The sequence below is a fragment of the Centrocercus urophasianus genome, unplaced genomic scaffold (assembly GCF_019232065.1).
Source record: "Centrocercus urophasianus isolate 14NV4802_14NV808 unplaced genomic scaffold, USGS_Curo_1.0 seq_2, whole genome shotgun sequence".
NCBI classification, from domain to species: Eukaryota; Metazoa; Chordata; class Aves; order Galliformes; family Phasianidae; genus Centrocercus; species Centrocercus urophasianus.
The window spans coordinates 15,441,093-15,463,732 of record NW_024884755.1 but is presented as its reverse complement, the minus strand read 5'-3'; the positions used below and the strand labels follow the sequence as shown (position 1 = coordinate 15,463,732).

At 47.0% G+C, this 22,640-nt stretch overlaps 1 protein-coding gene across 1 annotated transcript in view; it reads left to right on the top strand.

Moving 5' to 3' along the window:
* Positions 1-890: 890 nt before the first annotated feature.
* ZCCHC14 (zinc finger CCHC-type containing 14) overlaps positions 891-22,640 on the top strand; it is a 44,096-nt gene continuing 22,346 nt past the window's right edge. The window contains exons 1-2 of the mRNA XM_042821324.1: positions 891-1,495; positions 12,548-12,671. Of these exons, the coding sequence (XP_042677258.1) occupies positions 932-1,495; positions 12,548-12,671 (688 nt within the window). The 5' untranslated portion in view covers positions 891-931. The remainder of the gene's footprint in view (positions 1,496-12,547; positions 12,672-22,640) is intronic.

Below are 22,640 nucleotides of genomic sequence, written 5' to 3'. Positions count from 1 at the left end.
TGTGGGACGTCATGCATCCCCAGCTCCTGTCGGATGCTCGCTCTTGCATTTGAACGGGACCTCAACGAATGCAGTTTGATAGGCTGCGATATTCCAGAGGGAAACGAAAAAAAGGGATAAACGAGCAATGTTTGGAATTTTTGACCATCTGAAGTCAACTGCCAAAGCAACTCCGGTTGCAGACAACCCCGTTGCCACCACCACGGCCCCTCAGGGCGTACAGCACCTCAGCCCCAACCTGCCCGCCCGCCCGCGGCCCCACACAAAAGCAGCCCGCTCCCGCCCCTCCCCTATTCAATCAGCGGAAGGGGGCGGAGCTAAGCAGGCGCTTAACGGTAGCGATTGACAGAGGGAGGGAGGCGGGTGCAGCTCGCTAGCAGCCAATCTCCAGCCGCGAGTAGCCGGCCGGGCCAATGGGAAGGGCGGTGGGCGGGGCCTCGCCGCGGGGTCAGGCCGGGAGTGGAGGCGCTCGGTCGCTCCTTCTTTTCTCTCTCTCTCCCCCTCCCCGCTCCGCGCCGGCTGGGACGCCTCACCGCGGGATCCCTCCGCCGCGGGCCGTCCGCCTCCGCGCCGCCTTCAGCGAGGGATTCTTTCCCTCGGTCGCGTACGTCGGAACCGCTCCGGAGGAAGGCCCGGCTCTCCGGGACGGAGGATGGAAAGGCTGAAAGAAAGAACCGACCCGTGAGGGAGCGCCCGGGCCTGCTCGGGGCCTGCCGGGCGGGGACCCCGCGGCCAGGCCGCGCCTCAGCGCTCGGGCCTGCGCCCCCGGCGGCCGCCCTCGGGGGGCCTCGGCCGGGCCCTGCCCGCCGCGGGGGGCCGCTCCGTAACGCCGGTTCCCCTCGGCCCCCGGGGGAGCGGCCGGCAGCGCGGAGGGGGCGGTGCGAGGGGTCCCCGGGCGCGTTCCCTGAGGGCCGGGGGTCGGCGGAGCACCATGGTGGAGAAGCGCTGCCCGCGGTTGCAGCGGGACGGGGTGTACCGGTGGTTTTCGGAGCTGCCCTCGCCTCAGAGAGTGGAGTTTTTGTGCGGCCTGCTGGATCTGTGCATCCCGCTGGAGCTGCGTTTCCTGGGAGCCTGTTTGGAAGATCTGGCTCGGAAGGATTATCATTCGTTGAGAGATTCCGAGATCAAAGCCAACAACCCCGCCGATCTGGGCAGCCTCACCAACCTGACGGACGAAGTGGTACGCAGCAAACTGCTGGTTTCTCTCGCCTTGCTGGGTTCTGCCCACCGCGAGGCCGCCGGGGTCCTTTTCCGGACCCTCACCCACATCGATTCTGTCATCAACAACTACGGGCTGCAGCTCAACGAGGGCCGCACCGGGGATGAATTCCTGTTGCTTTTCACCATGGCGTCCAACCACCCCGCTTTCAGCTTCCACCAGAAGCAGGTGTTGAGGCAGGAGCTCACCCAGATCCAGAACATCATGGCCAGCACCAGCAAGAATCCCAGCAGCTCTGCCCTCAACTCCATGGCGACCTATCCGGGCTGCCATAAGGTGGGTTGCTGCGGGGCGCCGTGCTGGGACTTTCAACCTAGGATCATAGAATGGCTTAGGTTGGGAGGGAGCTTAAAGATCATTGAGCTCCAGCCTCCTGCCGTGGGTTGGCTGCCACCCATCAGATCAGGCTGTCCAGGTCCACGTCCGTCCTGTCCTTGGGCACCTCCAGGGATGAGGCACCCCCAGCTTGTCTGGACAGCCTGGTTGAGTTCCTCACCGCCCTCTGAGTAACCTGTGTTTCCCCCTTTTTAGTTCAAAGCTATTCATGCTTGTTTTCTCACTATTAGACCATGCAAAAAAAGTTGCTCCCCCACAAGCTTCCTGCCAGTACCTCTCTTCTTTCAACCCCTTCTTTCTCTTACTGCAGGTTTTCTAGGAGTAAATGGCAGCCTGAGGGCTTGACAGGTCATTCCCCTGGTTGATGCTGGGGGTGAAAGGAGGGGGTGTGAGGAGTTCTTGTCTCACTCCATGAGAAGGAGTTCACAAGCTGATTAAGAGGCATGACTGTGAACTTCAGCTGGTTGTTCCTGGGGGTGCTTCTGCTTCCCTGCATCTGCCTGGTGCACAGAAGCCCTGTGATATGGTAGGGGAGCATGTGTCATATCTTTAGATGTGGGGACAAACATCTGTCTGAAAGTGTTTTCCTGGAAGAGACATTGGAAGGGAAGATCACCTTGGGGAGTAGCTGCTCAATGGCAAAGGCATTGTGGTGAGTTTGGGTTTGGGGCAGGCAGACGTTTGGAGTTGCTGATGTTAAGTGAATGTGTTTGTGCATCAACCCTGAACCACCTGGGCGTTGATCCTGGTGTCAGAGGTTCACCATCGTTAACTTGCTATGCGGCTTGGCAGCAATTAAGCTAGGCAGCGTCGTTTGAAAGCGTGCTGTTGGTAATGAGATCTAACGGTGAGCAGCAAAGTGCTCCCGGCTGCCTTCAACTCGGGAGTCAGGCTGCCCCACTGACTGCCTGTAACCTGCTTGGAAGTTCAACCCCAGGAGCAGGGAAGTGGGTGTGTGAGCAGTTAACAGCCTGCAGCTCCCGAGGCTGCACTGACTCAGCCAGCAAATAACCACCTTACCTTTCTGCTGGGAGAGACTGTGTATACCTGAGGGCTACAGAAATCTCTGCATTGGAATAGTATCCGGAATGAAGCTGTTGCTGAGGGCTCAGCACGGATTCCATTGAAGTTAAGCACTGAATCTCAATCTGAGACAGAGGTGTGTTCTTACTCTTCTGCTCAGTTCTAATTTTGTGTTGGTTTGGGACACTGCTGCTTTTTTTTGTTTTCTTTTTCAACTTCTGTTGAGAGTTCTGAAACTGATTTCCCTTTATCTTCCCTTTCTGTGTCTAAGCAGTGCTTATCCTTAATGTTTTATTTGCAGGGGAAGGAGCAGAGTAAGGCATTGCCTCTATTAACTTTGAACCTGTCTGTGAATAAAACAGACGTGGAAAGAGTATTTCATATAGGAGGTGTAACAGCAACCAGGATGAGCTTCCTGACAGACACTGAGCTGCTCACACCTTCCCTTATTCAAAAGATGCGTGGACCCTGAGATTGAAAGATTGCAGTTCATCCGTGAGTTTTCCCCAGAAGATGAGCAAAAAAGGATGTAATTACGTAGGCAGGGGTGTTTTTCTTGGGCTGTGCTTTCAAAGCTTCAGGAACAGTGCATATTTTATGTAGGTGAGAAGCTCTGTTGCTACTTCAGTTGATTTAAGATGGACGGAGGATCCATCCTGTTCTTCCTGCCAGCACTGAGGTGCTGCCACTTCTGCAGGCTCTGAAATGTGTGTTTTGCTTGACCACATTTCCTTTTTTAAGATCCTTGAGCTCTTTGGATGTTGATAGCTCGGTCATTTTGCTACTTTTAGAGTGAGTAGTTGGCTTAGAACAGCAGTTGGATGAAGTAAGTGGAAAAAAAATGCCTTTCTTCATTCAGCCCCGTTTAAATATGCACAAATAAATTCCAGCACCGTGGACTTGAATCTTGTGATGTTACCAGGCTGTGTTGTGACAATGCTTGTGTTGTAACATCACCTAGGAAAAAAGAAAAACAGCAAGAGAAAGTGAGCCGGGCTGCTGCTCCTCATCCTCTTCAGACCTGGAGGAGAATTCCTTCTCCAGAGCCAGCGCTTCTCATCACTGCTGCTTTACTGCAGCCCGAGTGACACTAAGCTGGTGCTTGGAGACACTGCTGTGTGATCAGCTTTCCCTGTGCGGTGAGAGATCTGTTCAGATCCCTGCTGATCTGCACGCCACTTTTTCAGGGGGATGAGAGAAGGTGAGGCTGTTGGGCAGCACTTTTTGCAGCCAGTTCTGTTAAAATATGGCCCAGCTTGGTACTATCTACAACCATCTTTCCAAAGGCTTGGAGCTTGCAATCCATCTCCCGTCTCTTTCCCATCTCTTTCAACTCTCACAGTGAAATAGCTCCAAAATGGTTGCATGCGATACGGTCAAAAATCTGTTCTGTGTGAACAGATGATACAAAGTTACAGTAGAAATCGTGATTCTTGGGGCTGCTTTGGGGTGGGTAATCCCATGTAAGCCTGGCTAGCCATGCAAGTCACTGCTTTTGTAGTTTGCTGCAGTTGCTGGCTGTAAGGAGGCACCGAACTGCTGCTGCTAACTTTTTGCTTCAGAAGTTGTGCTTCAGGATTACTGGTTTGTATCCATCTTAACAAGATGCAGAGAATCACAGAATTGTAGGGGTTGGAAGAGACCTCCAGAGATCATCGAGTCCAACCCCGAGAATCATAGACCCATAGAATGGCCTGGCTTGAAAAGGACCTCAAAGATCATCCAGTTTCAGCCTCCTTGCCACGGGCAGGAGCTCCAACCACCAGACCAAGCTGCCCAGAGCCACATCCAGCCTGAGAAGGTGGCTGTGGCTGGCTCTAAGTAGGTCAGTGATTATCAGATACGTTGTTTCTGCTCGATAGTACAAAGTGAAGGTTGAGTTTTCATGCCCTGAGTAGGGAAGACTGTCCTCCTCTGTGGAGCAGGCTGTAGTTTTAGTCTGTAAGTAATTTCTGCTGTCCTGTCCTGCTTTCTCTGTTGCTTCGGAGCAGTGTTAATGCTTGCAGGACTAGAGGTGTGGGTTCTACAAACTTCTTGTTTGTAGGTGTGCAGTCAAAGGTTGGGTGGCTCTTAGAAGTTGAAACAGCATAAATTGTCTTCAGCTGAAGCCCAGGCATCTACTTAGAGCCTCGCCTTTTAAAACTGCTGTTCCTACAGGGCTTGTATTTTTAGATGGAAGTGATGCACCTCTGTTTCTGTACCTTGGGATGCCTTTATTCTGCTGTCTTTTTTTTTTACCTTTGCCATGAAGGAAGCAGGATGGTACCTGGAGGCTCGTTGCTGTGCTGAGAGCTGAGGCTGTGGCTCTCTTCATAGCACAGCAGCTAGAAGCATCAAGACACAGCAAAACCATGGCTGAATGTGTGACCCCCAGGGAAAGAAGCATCTCAAAGCTGTCTCCAGGTGCCATGCAGATGTCTAACCTGTGTAACTTGCATCAGTGAGCATCACTTTTTACTGCAGGTGAAAATGGAGTGCTTTTCATTCATTCTTGGTTGTTTTGAGGGGCTTTGGGGATGCTGTCCTTACAGAACCCCTTATACTTATGTCTTGTACTTAATGAGTACAGGGGCTTACTCAGACACCAGCACTCCTCTAGGTGTAATGTCAGTCTCTGCACAGACTGATGTAACTCATCAGCACTGAGGATGTAACTCCGAGAACAAGAAGGGAAGTTGCCTGTGCTTCTGCCACCTTGTATTTCTGAAAGTTGTTTAATTAACTCACCAGGATCTTTCTGTGAAACAAGGGAAGTAAGTTGATGCTTTGGCTGCTTAGCACCTACTCTGCCTGCTGGCTGTGATGAGAGCTCTCCAGGGCAGCAATCTGGCTGGAGCTTCAGCTGCAGAAGCAGGGTCAGAAATAGGTGTGAGCACTGTTTGTTTGCAGCTGAATGGAAATAAGTTGGTGACAGTGCAGTTCTGTGGCTGTTCCAAGTTGATAGCTTGTGAATGGGGAAAGAGCTGCTGCCCAGTCAGCTTCCAAATAGAGCACCAGTGTCTATTTCCAGTTTATAGCATAAGGTGCTGTTTTTCAGCTGTGCTAATTCCATGGGCTTATCTAAAACTCAGAAATGACTGAAGGCTACTGGACTTGTGTAGAGCTGATATCCTGAGGGGTCTCCTTCAGAGCCTTCTGTGTTAGTTTCTGCAGCATTTGCTGCAGGTGGCTCAAAGTGCATACCCTGTCTTCAGCAATGCTCATGTTTTATGTTCCAGCTGTGGAATGATGAGCTGGAGAAGTCACCTGCTTGGTAGGTTGAAACAGAGCCCCAGGGTAAGCAACCTAGCTGTGACCTGTCAAGTGTTGCTGTGGCTTTTGCTAGCTTTGTAGGAATAGAACAGAAAATGGTGTGGGGAAAATTAAGTTTTGACTTCCCATACAGCGTAATAAAAGGTATTTTATAGCTTCAGTAGTTTGTTAATAGCAATTGCTGGCTGGAATCAGGTGCTTATTCATGGATATCAGTAGATCAGTAATTGCTATCTCAGGAATGATCTCGTTTCCAAAACCACACCATGCTGAGCAGTGGGGCAGGGCTTTGGCTCCCAGCTGGGGCTGTGTGCCAGTCCTCAGGTGTGCATTGATTCCTCTGGGTGCCTGAGGCAGTGTGGCTTGCACACACCTGCTGGAGTTCTGGTTAAGAAGTGTTGAGCTTCCAATTCTGGTGAATTTCTTGCCAGAGCTCTTGTTTGGAAACTTTTGTCCAGCTGTAATAAAATGGTTCAGCCTTGAACCCGTGATGTTCTCAGAAATGAGCCTGAAATACAAAGGAATCCTTGGAAGGCAGTGGGTTTGTGCAGTGACAGGGTTCATCACCACCAAATTCACCTCTGCCTATTGGATGCTGCTACACAATGAACTTGATCTTAAGAACCGAAATCAGGAGGCTGCACCTCCAAACGGGGGGGGAGAGAGCAGCCAAAAAGACACGTGTTGAACTGGTTTGTTCCATGAGCTGTCTTCCCTTTGTTTTTGTGCAGGCTGATTGAAGCTTCATTTTAGGGACACGTTCCACTTTATTTACTCTTTTATCTGCTGATGATCGATTAAGCATAAGATATTGAAGACCTCATCTCTTTTTGGAGTGGAATGCCTACCCTGAGGTGCTGTGCATCTGTACCAGGTTTGTGTGCAGAGCCCACTTGAAGAGCAGAGCCAGCAGTAGGTAACCACACCTAACAGGATTCCAGTGTCTGACTTCAAAGGTACTGAACAGCATCCTTGTTTGGAAGCATTTAGCCATTTGGTTTAGTGCTGCTGTGTTTGAATTGCTAAAACTGAGATGCTGTCATTCTTCTGTGATTAGGTGTAGGCACTGCTTGCTGGCAGGCTGGAGCACTGATTTCCTCTTTGGTCTTCTCTTAAATGAGCAGTGGTACAGAAGAGCCATTAGGGAAATGCTTAGGGTCTCATGGCTTGAATTATACCAGCAGGCTTCAGAACTGGGTCTGTCCATTCTTTTACCTCCCAAACACATACATGTGGTTTCTTATGCCTACAACGGCAATGTAAATACTGTAGCTCTAAAGTCAGTGTAGTGTTGGCATTTTAAAGACAGATGCTATTAAGGACAGAAGGCTTCTGGAGCAGAGTGGGTCGTGCTGTGCTTTGAATACTTGAGAAGCTGAAGGTCCTCTTCCCTTCTGATGTCTGTGTGGTTGGGGGCATTCCAAAGCACAAACAGGGACACAGACCTCAGAGCTGGGATGGAGAGCAGGAATGATCCCGAGGGCTGGTTATAAGGAGTTGTGTTTTGGTGATGAAGGCTTTTTTTTTTGGGGGGGGGGGGGGAGCTTGTTTGGGCTATAGGATAAGAGCACATCTTTGCACTAAATGGTCACCAGGTCTCGCAGTTGGCATTCATACCCAGCACAAAGCAATGACAGCCCTGTTACTGAGCAGTTGCAGTATATTCCTAGTATTAATGAGGTATCTGCAATTCTTTAAAAGATTTTTAGTGGAACTTAGTACGATCCTGATTTCTTTGGTCTGTCCCAGTGAATTTGTGGTGGAGCCTTGTAGCAAGTGGGTGATTATCCTGAAGTATTTAAGTACTGCATGCCTCATTTCATCCCAGTAATGGCCTCACAGGACAAAAGCATCCGATTATCTATTATCCTGCTTGACTGTGAATTGCCTTCTCACCATCTTCTACAAGAGTTGCTGTTGAAAAACACGGACACATCCCACTTGTGTCTGGTGCTGCTTTTTTGATGGGCACCAAGTGTTGGAATTACAACGAGTTTCTGACACGTGGCACTTTCAGCTGTGGTTAGGTCCAACAAAGCCTCCAGGTGCATGTAAGTGTGGAGCAGTGGCTATGGGAGAAGTTGGATGTGTCTGTGGGTGTTCCTTAAGCCTTTTTTTTGGGTGGGGAAGATCAGTAAAACCCTTAATCTGCCGAAGGAGTGATTTTAGGCATTGGGAGTTAGAGGGATTTGCATCTGTAAGTGAAAGCAGGCTGGTTCTGAGGCTGTGGTTCTGGTGGTGGCTTGCTACTGCCCCATCCTGCTCCTTCTGGGTTTCCAGCCCTACGAGCTTTTGGGCTTTCCTTTCTTGCTGTTCTTTCTGGCTCACACTTAACCTACTGAGCAGTGTTGTGCATCAGCAGGCTGACACTGGAGTGTTAGCAATGCATTTCTGCTAAAAGATTTGGGAACCTGAGCTAGCTATCTGTTGGCAAATAGCAGCTTATCTGCCTAAGCATGCAGGGGCTGTATCAGTGCCATCAAGCTGCAGCACTTCTGCAAACAGGATTGCACCATGTTAAAGACCTTGGTGTTAACCTCAAAATAAGCTGCTGTTAATGCTCACTAATATGAAACTGGCAGGAGCGAATGGAGTTGACTGGTTTTTTTCCCCTAGACTTCAGTGTTTTGATTCCTCAGTGCTCTGTTATGTGTTATCTGCGTTGGCCTTAAGACAGGTTAGCTTGAAACTGTGAAAAACCTTTTGGAAGGGGGGCTTCTGAAAGCAAGTAACAGCAGAAGTGCTTCTGTTGGGCTTTCCTGCAATATCAGCTCCTTTCAGCTGCAGCCATGGTGTCTCACTTAGCTGACTCCATTCTTAGATTGTGCTCACTTTTTTCCTGTGTAATGCATGCCTTAATAGGGATAGAAAACCATATTTTATCCCTCTTGATATGTATTTTCTTGAGCAAGTTCTTCCCTTAGATCTTACATCATTGTTTCCTTAAATTATAGGTCGTGCTACATTTTAGGTAGCAAGCATGTTGATTTGTTAGCATTGGCTCCATTTCAAGCTAAATCAGCAAATACTTTGTTATTAAGCCATATATTTTCCCTGTTCTGTTTAGTTATTCTTAAGGGAATGCATGATTGTTGTTTTCACTTATAAAAGGAAAATAACAATTCTCACCACATTGTTTGACCTCTGTCAGTCCTGTTATTTTTCTGAAAGGGCTTTCCTGCATGAAACTGATGCTGTCCCCGGGGAGTGCAGCAAACAATTCCTGCATCTGGCACCATGGATTTGCCACCTTTTGCTCTGCCTTCAGCTGTGCTGCCTGGTGGCAGAGCTGTGTTGGGCAGCAGCTGTTGGGGTGCACTGCTCCTGGTGAGTTTGTGGCGTGCTCTGTGATGGATGAAGTCCAGAAAGCACTGCAAAATCCTAAACGAAGTAAAATAAAATCTGTGCCTGTTGGTACAGCTGATACTGAGAAGGAAATAATTGTGTTCTGCTGAACAAAAAGATGCTTGCTGGCAGTTAAAGAGGGAAAGATGTGATAATGGCTGTCGTTCTGGCAGTGGCTGCATGGTGCACCTTGGTGCATTTGATGCCTGCAGGCAGCAGCAGGGCTTTTTCTCGGCCAGCTGCAGGGCTGGGGGCTGCAGGCTGGTGTCACCCAAGGACCCCTTAGGAAGGGTGGAGTGGCTTTGCTACCATGGAGAACATGCATAGGAGGACATAAGCAGAATCTCAACCTGCCACTAGTTATGGTGAATGCTTTGCTCTTGATTGTGGCAACTGCTTTAACTTGAAGGTTCAAGAGACAAGCCTGCTTTTCATTTGGAAAACCCAAAGTGTAGCTGTGAGCCAGCTGCTTCGGTATGGAGGGATGTGGACACAAATTTAAAGTAAAAACAATTTGACCATCTCTTCTGCACCCACGTGAGTGTGCATCTTCTGGTGTTACACTGCTAGTATCTGAATGCAGCTCTGAACGGTGCATCACAGGGCTCTCCTGCTCTCTGGCCCTCAATGGAATGCTGTGCCAAGGATGGAGCGAGGTACAACAAAGAATCTTGTAGTGCTCTATCTCTCTAGGGTTGCTGTTGTATTAGTTAGTTTCCATGAACTCTTTCTGCTGGTGATCTCAAAAATAAAGTTATTTGGAAATCCAGCCCCTCAGTCTCATTCTGTGCCCTCTTAGGCCTTGAACGATCTGTGATTTTCTTTCTGCGTGCGTAAAGCACACATAAAATGGCACTTCTGCAGCTTGTTGTGGTACATAGCCTGACTATTCCTGTTGTCTTTGTAAGGTTACCACCTTTGCTGCAGACTCTTTCTGCTTTAGAGAGCCAACCTTTGCCAGCTGTTCCTGCAGTTTGCTTCAGCCAAGTCCTCACTGAGCAGCTACAGTTCATCTCTTCCCAGCGCTTCTCCCTGCCCTCCAAGGACAGTATCCTCTGCAGCTCAGAGCTGATGGATTATTGCTCTGGTTTTTGCTCAGCCTCAAATAATTTTGGGAAAAATGCTGCTACATCTTTGGAAATAAAACCCATCCGTGAAATAGTTTCCCTTTTTCTACTTTTTGGAACCACATCCAAGCCTTTGCGATATCGGTATGTTCAAGTGAGTGGAAAAACTGATCTGAAGTTTGGGACGAAAGTTTTGAGCAGGCAGAGATTCAGTGGTTTTACACCAATCAGCTCACTAATGAAGAGCCCCATTTGGAACTCTTCAGGGCTCTGTGGTTGTTCTGGGCCCATCTGAAGCTGCTTTGCTTTGAAGTGTGGCTGAATCGGGTTGTGCGTGAGCTCAGGCAGTCAGGACTATGGGCTAGGTTATTCTTTACTGAGCCTATAAAAAGGAAATCTTTATGGAAAGAGCTGGAGGTTATTTATAACCAAAATGCAGATTTTTAAATTGCACGTCACGCTTATAGTAGGAATGCTGGACAGAAGGGAGGACGAGATAGGAGCAAACACATTGTGGTGCAGGCTGCTTGCTTGGGGATTTTTTTGAATCCGTGTGACTGTGCTCTTATTCACTTTCAAGTATGATTTTTATTTGCTGATCGCAGTCTTTGGAACCTGGCTGTTTTGAGTAAGGTGGTTTTGCCCTCAGCTGTAGCTGACTGTTATTTAGCTGCCCTTGGGAGTCCTTCCCCTGGCAGCAGGCTGCTGGGGTTGCTCAGCCCAGAGAGGCGAGAGCTTAATGAGCTCCAGGAGAGGCACAGCGCGAGGGAAGCTCACTGGGGAAGGCTGCCTTTGGCAGGGGGATCTGAATCATCTCTTCCTTCCTTCAGGCTTCGTTTAATGGCTCGTATTGACAACGTGGAGCTTGGTGCTACGTTTTTCTTATTGGTGAAAAGCTGTGCTGGGGAGGTAGGGAAGTAAACTTTTCAATCTGGAGGCAGAGTGCTGGTCTTGGGAGGAAGGCAGGGACTTGCAATCCTGCTTTCTTGTGACGTTCCTCTGCCTTTCTGGGTTGGTTTCTTTGCACATGTAAGTTTTTCTGTGTCTGCAGCCATAGGAAATCTTCCACTTGTATTACTGCCTTAAAACGTGTCTAAGTGTCAGTAGTAGATGGGATCTGCAATAGCTAACTGTGCAGCCAGGGAGGTGCTGGCTTTGACTTGCATTGTCTGAATCTCAGTGCAGGTTGTCCCAGCTCATGGGGCTCTGATGCAAGCAGGGTTTGAGGGAGCCTTGCTGCAGGGAGCTGCTCTGTGCTACTGGTTATCCTGAGCAGAGGGAAGCTAATGTTGAGAGGAGCATCTTCTGCTTTGATTCATCAAAGCCTAAAATTGATGTTCAGTTCTAATTCCAGCTCTGCAGGATTTCACGTGAACTCGAGATGTGGAATTGAAATGGAAGCAGTGCATTATTAGGAGTGCTTTTGTTAGCCTTCACTACCTCTTCAAAACACATTTTCCTCTTTGAGATACTTACATCTTTGTGTTCAGTGCTGCTAATGTAACTGTTCATCCACTTCTGCTTCTCATTACCTACAGAACAAGAGAGTAATTGCCTTGCTTGGGAGGCAGGCCTTGACTGTGTTGCCCCAAGTAATAGATGTTTTTGTGTTGCTGCATACTTGTGAGTGGTCCTGTGGGCAGCAACTGAAGTGGGCAATGTTTGGTTCTGCTTTTGCTAATAACTTATGTTTGCTTGTGAATGTGAAGTGATGGTGGAAATTGGTTTCTTATGCTCAATGCAGTAGAGGAGGCACACGTGAAGCCACGGAGTCGGTTCTGATGATGATGCAGCCTTTTGCTTGGGCGTTCTCAGCGTGTTGTTTTTCACTGAATTGGGCTTCCAAACAGCAGAGACAAGGATTAGTTTTTCCCTAACGTGGATTCTGTTCCTTGTAGTCCATGTGGAAATACTTGGAAATGCCTTCAAGTCTGCCTCTGCATAGGTAGGTGAAGTAGCATGAAGTGACTGATGCTTTCCAGGAGCCCTTTCTCTCTGTGTTCTCTCACTGAAAAGTTAAGGGCTGCAGTGTGGAGAGCTTAATATCTCTATGATTGACTGCTGTGTGACTATTCTTTAAAAAAGAATTATATTCTAAGTAGCTTTATAGATTATCTTGGCTAATCTAGATTTATGAATAGCTGCTGACTACAACAACTTCCCTGGGCTGTTGCTTGTGGAACATTGATGGCATTGCTGCTGGGTTTTGGAAGCATCCACCTCCTACCTGCCTTCGAAGCTGGAGCAAGGTGTGGTGTTTGAGCACCCGAGTTTATTACATCCATTTTTGTGTTTTTCTTTCCAGGTCACTGCAAGGTCCGAGACCCCCATAAACAGTGTCAGTAACAGTTTGGAAAATGTCCTACATACATCAACACATTCCATTGAGGAGTCATTACCCAAGAGGCCTTCAGGGAAACACTCCAAAGGTGTGTCCTTTTACTGCATGCCTACTTCCAGTGGGGGAAAGAACACTTGTATCTCTGTGGCAATTGGCATTATTTTCATCTGTTGGAGACTGGAGTTGTGCTGCTTCAGTTCAGGGTTGGGATGAGCACAGGACATCGTAGAGGTTGTTGGTCGTAATGCTTCTTTTAGGAAGTATTATTTTATCAGTGAGGTGTGGTCAGCAAGAGATGACCAGAGATGATGAGTGTGATCAGCATGGTTGTTCTGCTGGGAAGTGAGAATGTTTTCTAGGGATTGAAAGACACAGAGCTCTCACCAAATGTTCTAGTGAGTGAGTCTGATACTCTGCCTCTCATTCTCATAATAGAGATGATGTAGATTCATCGTATCTATGGTCAGAATCATCATAGAGATTCATATCATTTGAGATTCATATCTTGAATGAAGTATATGGTGATGAGTGTTACTTCACTGAGGAGAAAGCTGGGCTGCTGCTTGCTTCCACTTTCATTTCCCAGGAATGCTTAAGGAGCAGGTGGAAGAAGAGGGGAGCAGAGGAGAAGGAGCTGCAACTTTGTTAGCACTTGAACACCTTAGCTGCAACCTCAAAACACCAAATGTTGCTACAAAACAAGTGTTATTGTCTGCTGACCTGGCTGAAAACTGGGCTTGATGAATTGCAGTTAGTGTTTTCAGTTTGCACTCAGGGCTGTGATTACAAGCATTAAAACATCTAGGTTAAAGTGTGACTGAGGGTATTCTTGTTTAATGCACACAAAAGGCACTGTTAAGTGAGGAAGATCTTTGAACCACGAGCTGCTGTTCACGTAGAACAGCTCTTGTGAACTCTTTATGGGGCTCTTAAATATGCTTTAGTACAACATAAGTTGAGATCAAGGGTTTCCAAGCAAGTCTTCCACTTTGCATGGAGGGAAGGGATCTGATGCAGCCTGGAAGTAGTTAACCATCCCCAGGATGTTTGCCTCCACTGACCCTCCTTTTCTGTGACATACTCAACTATAATCCCAATAGCTGTAAGTAGCAATCATTTTGTACAGCAGAATCGTGCTGTAAGGAGCTGTTTCTCCAGCTGTAAAAGCTATCAGGGTAGGAAAGAAAATGCAGCACTAAGCAGAAGCGTGGCTGGGTTTGTGGCTTTCATCTGGTATAAATAGGCCAGGGTTCAACGCTGCTTTCAGTTGTTCCTGGTGATTGCTGCTCCAGTGCCATATATGCCAAGATTAGTCATGGTACACTGTGTAAATTGTCTTCCTCTGATCTGTTCTTCCTTATAGGATACCTGCTTAGTTTTCAGAGAGCATAGCTTTTTCATTTAGAGCTTTCCTTACAAAGACAATACAAAAGTAAAAATCCTTTACTAACTGATTCTCTGCTTTCTGGTTCACCAGCAGCAAAAATTACACTGAGTTCTCCTTTCCATGTGATACCCTGTATGCTAGGGAGTTCTTCCTTCTGAGGTTGGAGTACAATTGGTTATTGGCCAGCCTCGGACCAATACCACACTGCATATTTCTGTCTCTCTTAGCAAACACTCCTCTCAATTCAGGAAGATCTGGTAATTTTTTAATGTAGAGTGCAGGAAATTCAGTTTCAGGAGCAGAGGATGGATGAGTTGCTTGACCCATTGCGTAATTCTTGTCTGACACAAGACTTGCTAGAGACAATCAGCACATCTTGAGAGGACAACTTGTTTGTGGTCAGAAGTATTGAGCTGCTCAAGTCTGCGTGTTTCTCTTGGCAAAAGACTGGAGCTGGAAGGGCCTCAGTTCAAAAAGACTAGCTGAAATGGAGGAAAAATGAGAGGACTCAGTGAAGATGTGGGATCCATTGTGTTTAGTTGGATTAGAGGCAGTGTGTCTCAATCTGATGAGAGTTTTACTTCTGACTTGTAGAAATGTCAGGAGGAGTGCACGATGTGTGGTGGAACAGTGGCTGGATTTGTAGTGGGCTGGGCTGTGAGAGCCCTTTGTGGCTGTGTTTCCCCTGATCCACAGTTTGGAACCTCCTGTTATCTTCAGATATTTCATGTTTCGGTATGAGAGAGAGCTGATAAGAGTAGACTTGGTATTCCAGTGAGCTGTTGTAGGCCTGTGTGCAAGCTTAGGAAAAATGCAGATGGCCTTTGGCATGCAGATCTCGTAGGAAGTCCAATAGCTGTGACATGCAGAAGTAAAATCGTGCTTTTCTTACCCTTGCTTTGTCAGTTATTTCACATCTGTTTCCACAGACGTGGAGGTTGTCTTAAATGGAGGTAAACTTTGGGAAGTGGATCCTGCCCTCTCAGGGGCTTGCAGGGAGGCTGACTCACAGGCTTCAAGGTGTTGACAGATCTCAGTGATGAAGGAGAAGGGAGACAAATAGGCCAGATTCTTGTGTTCTGTGTAACTGAAATTTCAGCAGGGATGTGCTGCTAGATCTTGGTTTCTTTTCTGCTGTTTCTAGAGTGCAGTATGATTTTTAATGTGCCTTTAGCACCGATCCAGGCAAAGCAATCCAATTCAAATGCAAGTTGAGCTTTTTTCAGCTTGGTAGCTGAGTATTGCAGTGCTTTCCTTCCTCCTTGTGTTGCTCTGGGCTTTTTTCTACTAGAAAAAGAATTGAAGCACTGCAAATGTAATTGCAGTAGGTGTCGATGTCTGGTTGATTCCAATTTTGAAGGTGCAATTTTGTGCCTGGAATGGCATGCCTGGTAGGGAAATACTTCCAGCAGCAGCGTGGGGATGGTTCCTGCTACAGAGAGGTCTGTGTTTGTGAGCACAGTGCCTGTGCAGGAAGCCATGTCACTTGGAGGAGTTCTGATGAAGGTACCAAAACTTGATTTAAGAAGCTCACTGGTTAAATACAGTATATGAACCAGCAGCTGTTGTTTGCAGCCAGTCCTGCTGTGGTAGCTTAGGGAATTTCAGTCCTTATGCCCAAGTCCTGTTTGACCTATGGGAAGTCCCATTCACAAAGCTAATTAGTAACAAGCTGATGAAGCTTGAGTTGCTCTGACTTTCTGTGGCCATTCCCACAAGAGAGCAGTTACTGTAATCAAATCTGAATGGAAAATTCAACGCGGGGGGGGGAACCAAAGCAACCAACAGACACAAGATAGTGATTTCCTGTGCCCCAGAGATGTTATTAATTACTTACTGTAACGTTCCAAGGAGGATGATTTGGCCATTATATGGATAGCACTGTAGGCAAACAATACTTGGTGCATGTGACATTTCAGCCATGTATTAAACGTGGTCAGTGACCACAGCATATTTTCCAAAAGCACAGTGGAATAAAGTACATTATGCCAGATGCTGAAGTGCAGAACAAAAGAATCTTTATAATAAGGCAACGGAGACTGCAAACCCTTGCAGTATGATGACTGCTATCTAGGGATGCAGTTTCTCCTAAGGCTGGGTGAAATTTTGTTTGGTCACAGCCTGTTCTAAATTTTCTGCAGTGAAAGTTCAGTGTTGGTGTCTGTAAGATGCTCGTTGCTATTGTGAGGCTTTGCAGGTGGCAGTTAGCAGTGTTTTCTTCCACAAAGCAGTCTGGAAGATGGTCCAACTTCCTGCAAAGTGACAAAAATTCCCCTAGCCTTGCTTCCTGTGTACTTAAATCATCTTTCCTTTCTGCTATTGCTGCACAAAACCTCAGAGCTGCCTCCAAGCCAGGCTGTTTTCAGATGAAGCAACTGTTGAAATGTGATCCTCATGCAGGGAAGCTGAATCAAAATTCCTGCAACACATGCATCTAATGATAGGCACAAACTGTCTTCTGTGGACAGAGGAACAGAGCTTTTAGATGTCAGATGAGTACAGTAGGCCTCGTTCCACCATCTGGACTCCATTTAGTAGTTCTGCTGAGCACTGTAAAAAACAACTTGTGGCTTAATTGAAGTTACACTCTCAGTCCCCATCAGGGATCCTGTGGATCCTCAGCGTGACCCAGGCTGGAATAATCACAGAGCAGCACATGGCTGTAAGGACAAAAGGAGCCACAGTCTGTGGGCGTGAGGGAAAACTTGAGGGCAGGCTTATCTCAGTAATGTATTGATTTAATTTTGGGTAAGCTCTAGGATGTGAAGGACACCCTTGTTGGCTGTGGGCCCGCCGACCTCAGGTAAGGTTCAGGTTGCAGGGAGGTAAAGCTGAAAGTTGGCAGAGGTGCGTGGTGCAAGCAACCCTCAACTTCTAACCTCTGATTTGTCTCCCAGTGAGCTTTCCTCAGACTCACCCTTGAGATCCTTCGTGCTCAGGTCCAGACTTCACAGCACCCTGTTCTGCAGCTGGGTTGTTCTATTTTTGGGTGAATGCATCACCTCCCACAATATTGGGTCAACCAGTGTTCGGGTAGGGCTTAAGGAAACATGTAGGCTATGGTAATCCTTTAGGAAAAAATTTCCCTGTACCAACTGTATGGGATTTTTCAGCTGTTTGTGTATGTCTCTGCTCTAGGATCTCTGAAGCAGAACAAACTCTATTTCTAAAGCACAGCAGTGTTGTTTAAGTGTTAAATTTAAAGTGTTCAATCACACAAGGCGTTGCATACCCGACTTACTGTCTCTAATACACAAGTTTGTGAGCATCAGCTATTTGGAGTTCATTCCAGCAATCAAATCCGAGGATTAGTGTACTAAAAAAAATAAAATAATAAAAAAAAAAGCAAGATGTTTTGATGTTGCATATTTTCCTCATTGCCTGAAGATGACTGCATATTAAGAAGGTCTTGAAGCCTGGGTGCTGCATCAATCAGGGAGCCTGCGCTTCTGCTGCTGGCGTTCAGTTAAGGTTAGAGGTCTGGCTTTGGAATAAAGCAAACACTGATGTTTGAATTTTTAATAGCAGTACTCTAGGTTATACTGGTTGTATTCTGTCTCTTGTGGGCAGGCACACAGAGCCACGCTGTGTCCTCAAAGCAGGGGCTGAGTTGCAGAGCTCCCTCCATGGGGACAGCCTGCTGTGCTTCCTGGGTGCATCAGCACAGAGCACCCCTGTGGCACTGGTCTGCTTTGAAAATGAGGAGGCGGGGGGAGAGGAAGGACAAGAAGATCTCACAAAACAGTTTACCTTGCCAGCAATCTTCTCTGCTTCCCTGCTATTACGGCAAATATTTCTCTGCTCTGCTTCCCTTCTTTCTAATACGAAAGTGACCTTATTTTGTAAGTGACAACACTTGATTTCCGTGGAAGCGACGATGATTTCTCACGTTCGGTGCTTGGCTTGAAGGGAACAGATGGGCTACAGAAAAGAAACAGCAAATGGAATAATACTTAAACTGGTGAGAGACCTTTTGCAAATAGTAGCTCATTATTCTGACTGAAGGGCATCCATGTGCAGGGAGGGGGAGGAAATCAGCAGTATTTTTTATTTTTTAAAGAGTGTTCTGCACTTTGCCTACCAGCTGATGCCAGCCCTGATTCATAGGTCAGAAGGCAGTGGGGGGCTCTCAGACTGGAGAGAGGCTGGTGGTTTGGGGCTTTGGGGGATCCTGTGCAAGAGCTGTGAGTCCTTGTGCTGCAGACAGGGCTTTGCTGGTGATTTGCCTTGGTCATGTGGTACCTATCTATCAAGCTGGGGTGATCCCTGTTTCACATCAGGGCTGGCTTAGTGCTTAGTGCTTACAGCTCTCTGGGAGGTACTGCTTGGCTTTGTCACAATGTTCAGGGTTTTCCTGATGAGAGATCCAAAAAGTTCTCTGGGATGTGTTTTACGGGCAGAAACAAGTTCTCCCCTTTGTTTTGCTTGAGTGCTTAAAGATTCCTTTCTTAAATGTGCCTCCAACTCTTATCTTCCTTTGCTGATAACCAAATGAGAAAACTGTGACGTTAACGTTTGGGTGGTTGTCCGTAGAAACAGAGCTGAGAGTAATCAAAGGGAAATCAAGTGGGGTTGTCTAAAGAAAGCCAAGCTCTTCAGTTTAATGCAGACACAATTCTTAAAGCTCATCTGTTGAAAAGTGCCAGGACAGAGCCAGATGTTGAGGCCTGGGTTAAGAGATTTGGCAGCTGAATGGGTGAGGGCAGCATCTAGAGACATTTGGGGGTGGATGCTGAGAGGTAACTGGAGAATAACATCTTGTGTAGGGATTGTAGGTGGTGCAAATTGGGGCAACTTCCAGGAGTCCCAGCATCCTGCCCCTGTGTCCTGCACTTCCCTTGAACACCAAGCAGTGCTGGCACTGCAAGCTGCATTCCTGCAATGGGAGGAGCTGTGGCTCCCATCCCTATGATGTGTCTGTTTCTGTGCCATGAGAGGAGTGGAGGAGACAAATGGTCAGCACTGGCATTGTTGGGATGCTCTGTCAGGCTTCGCTTCTGATTTCATCTTTCTTGTTGCATGCAGGGAAATCGCAGGCTGTAACCACTCCAAGCAGTGATTTTTGCTTAAAGTCAGTGTGCTTTCTCAGATATGAGGGAACACAGAGCTAAAAGGTCGATGCTTCATTTTCTTCCTGATTTATTCTTTTATCTCCCTGGAAGAAAAGCAGTGGACTTGGTGCATTTCTTCAGTGCCTGGAGTGGGTGCATTTCATCAGCGGATGGTGCAGATGCTGTTTTTAACAGTAACTCAGAGGGAGTAGCCCTGCTAAAATTACATCATTAATATACACAGCTGAAAGGAAGTGGCACAACAGTGCCTTGGAAAGCTCTCTATTGTGTTTTCCACTCCTGTGGATGAATTATGCAATGGGCATCATTCAAGCAGAGATGCAGTTGGGCTGCCGTGCTCGCAAAGTGAGCAGAGTTCTTCTTATAAACAGTCTATGGAGGAGGAGCAAGTAAATTACCTGCAAAAACATGGGTGTGATGCAGGTATGAGTGGCTTGGATTGCTGCAAGTTTGTGCTTCTTCTTTTTTCTGCTATGAAATAATTGAGGAGCTTGCTAGATATCCTGCTGTCACAAAGGACGACAAGCAGCTGTACAGAAGGAGACAAAACCCACTGTGCTGCACATGGGAGAACACAGTGACCAGTGTGGAGAATCAGAGCTTCAAGATGGTGAGGTTTTAGTGGTTGAGAGCTTTGGGTTTTCTTGTTCTCTCAGTTCCTGTGTGTTCTCCCTGGCTTGGCAAACACTAATGAAATCTGCTTTGGTCTTCTCTTCCCTTTTGTGTTTGCTTCATAGATGTGTTACAGAAACAATTGTGTAATAGTTGTATGGTATCTCAAAATAAGCTTAAGCCCTGAATGAGAACTTTATTCTGTTTCTTTGAATTCCTGGTCAAATCTTGTCCGGGCTCCAAAGCAAAGGAACAATGTTTCATACAGAAGCGTGGAAGGGAAGCAGAATATTAAAGCCTGAGAGCAGAGACCTGAAAACGTACAAGGATGTAATTGCCAACAAAAGGAGCCCCTCACAAAGGTGGCTGTGCAGGGGAGAGTTTGTTTCTCACTGAGCTGAGCGCTTGAATGCATTTGTGGCTCTTGGCAAGACTGTTTGTACTGAAGGCTTTGCCTATTCCAGATTAGTCCCTGGGTCTGATGTTTGTACGTAGCATGCTTGTGGTATTTTTTTTGCCATTAAGCTTACCTACTGTAATTCATTGGAAAAAATTGAAGCTGATACCAAATGCTGCTCGCGCTTTTTTCTCATTGCAGCCTTAGTCAGGAGCTTCAGATGCTGATACTGCCTTCAGAAATGCAGAAGGGAGCACGTGCTGATGAGCCTGAGCACTGAGCCGTGCAGTGTGGAACAGCTGTTTCACATAAGATATGCTGCATGTATTTGCCCGGGTTTGAAATGCACATTTATGCAGTGCGCACGCGGCCCAAATCTCTGGGCAGAGTTGGAGCAGCAGCCATCTGATCTTGGTGCTGTTTTATCACCACGCTGCCCTTCAAGGCTGAGCAGCTGGGATCTCACTGACTGCCCTCCATCTATGTTGGATATATGGTTACATGCTGCAGCCCACGAAAGCTGTGTTCAGCTGTTGTGCAGGGGGGAAAAAAAACATTTATATATACCATGTAATTTTCTTCAACGATGTTTTTTTCCCATTCTCCCCGTCCCCAAAAAAAGATTTGTCATTAGCTCAGTTGCACTCAGCTGGCATCTTGGGTTGGTTCAGTGGCTGAGCTATGGGCCCACTCCATATGTCTATGTGTATTTTAGGGCATTGCTCCACACTTGAAAGCAAATGCCAGCTCCAAAAGGTTCCCAGCCATGCTGGCTACCTGAATGTGCCGTGGTTCTCCCCATCTGCTTTCCTTTCCCTTCCTAAGCTGGGTCTGTATCTGTTCCATGTAGGCACAGGGACTTTGCAGGCTTTGGCTGTGTTGGTGCTGTTTCCCCGGTGATGTCTGGGATCTGCTGAAGCATGGATTTTGGTACTTGGGTACAAAACTGTGCTGGGAAAGGGGTCTGCATTACCAAAGATGTTTTGCACGGGGAAAAAAAGACTTTGCACCCTCAGTTTGATGGGCGAATATAACATTCAGATTCAAAATGCTACCTGAAGAAAATCCTTTCTAGGGGAGACCAAACCAGCACCATGACTGTCTAGGATGGGTGAAACTCCTCCTAAAAACTACAAAACAAAGCCAAGATTTTGTTTAAAAGCCATCTATTGGGAACAGTAAGGAAAATAATCACTCAGTCAGATAAAACTAGACTAAATATACAAGTGCAGATTATTTATCCAGTAAGTAAAAATATTTAGATACCAAGCTGAACGTGTCTTTTGATTACAGAGATATTTTTACTAGGGTGGATGACATAATTAGATCTGGACAGCTTGTTTATTTTAATTGCTCATGGTAGGATGTATGCTAGTGGTTACCGAAGCTGCCTTCAGTGTTTGTGCTTATGGTCATTTTTGCAGATGTTCTTCTCAGAATGAGCTGCACGTTCCTCTGTCTGCTCCCAGTAAATCACAGAAGGAAGACGAGTCAGGGGGCCAGGCTTTAAGCAACTGAAGTGCAAAGCTGCATCAATCGGGAGACGCAGCTTCGCTTTCGGAGCTGCTCATTAAAACTGAGTTATGGTATATGTTTTACCTGTTGCAAAATTGCCCTTAATTAACATTGCTTTTACATCCTACCTTGGCATTGCATCGTTGCTCTCTTCCTGCCCCGAGCATTATTATGTATAATTCAACAGCAGATCCCTGGTAAGTGTGTGCTTCAAGGAACAGCTCCTGCTTGGTGCTGTGCGTTGGTGTTCAGGCATAGCACGACAGCAGAGCTGTTACACAAGTATGTCCAGCACAGCAGCCCTTCCTGAGTCATTCTATAGAAGCTTTATCTGGCATTAGAAAAGAAGAAAGGCCACTTGTAAGGCAGTGGTGCCTATTCAGTGCTGTGGAAGGCAGTTCAGCGGCGTGAAGGCAAAAGTGAGTACATCTGGCTTGAAGTACTTGGTAAGAAAAGCCTTCAGATTGGTGTTTGAGGCTGTATCTTGCTTTTGAAAGCAGCTGGCTGATTCTTCTGGGCTTTGTGTCTTCCTGTCCAGATGGAAGTCCTCTTCAGGCTGTGGTGCAGACAGCGTTTTGTTTTCTTTAGGCCTTTGAATGCAGTGAAGTTACGAAAGTGTTCTGTAGGTTGATAGGCTTTTGTGGTTGGCTGAAGTGCTGACGGTGCCGTTCAGCACTACCCGAAACAATGCAGAATTGAGCTAAAATTGTAAAAGCTAAGATGCACAGACTTATTTTTCTCTCTCCCTTTTTTGGAGGACATAAAGTCGCTTAGTTGGTAAGTTGGATAAGCCCAGCTGAGGAAATAGCAGGCAGATGAAAACTACTGGTCAGGGGTGAGCTATGCAGTCCCAGTGCAGTACGTTTCCTCAGTGCTGCCAAGTGTAAGCTCATGTTCTTGATTTCTAAAAAAGCTGTGTGATTATTTCCTGTGGAACACTGCAGCTCCCAGTCATCAGCCTGCAAAGTAACTCCTCGCCTAAACTCAGTGCGTTGCTTTTGATTTCAGATGTTCTCTGTGCTGGAAGATCCCTTGTTTCTTACAGTTCTAAGGGCACTTCTTCTGCTGGGCTTC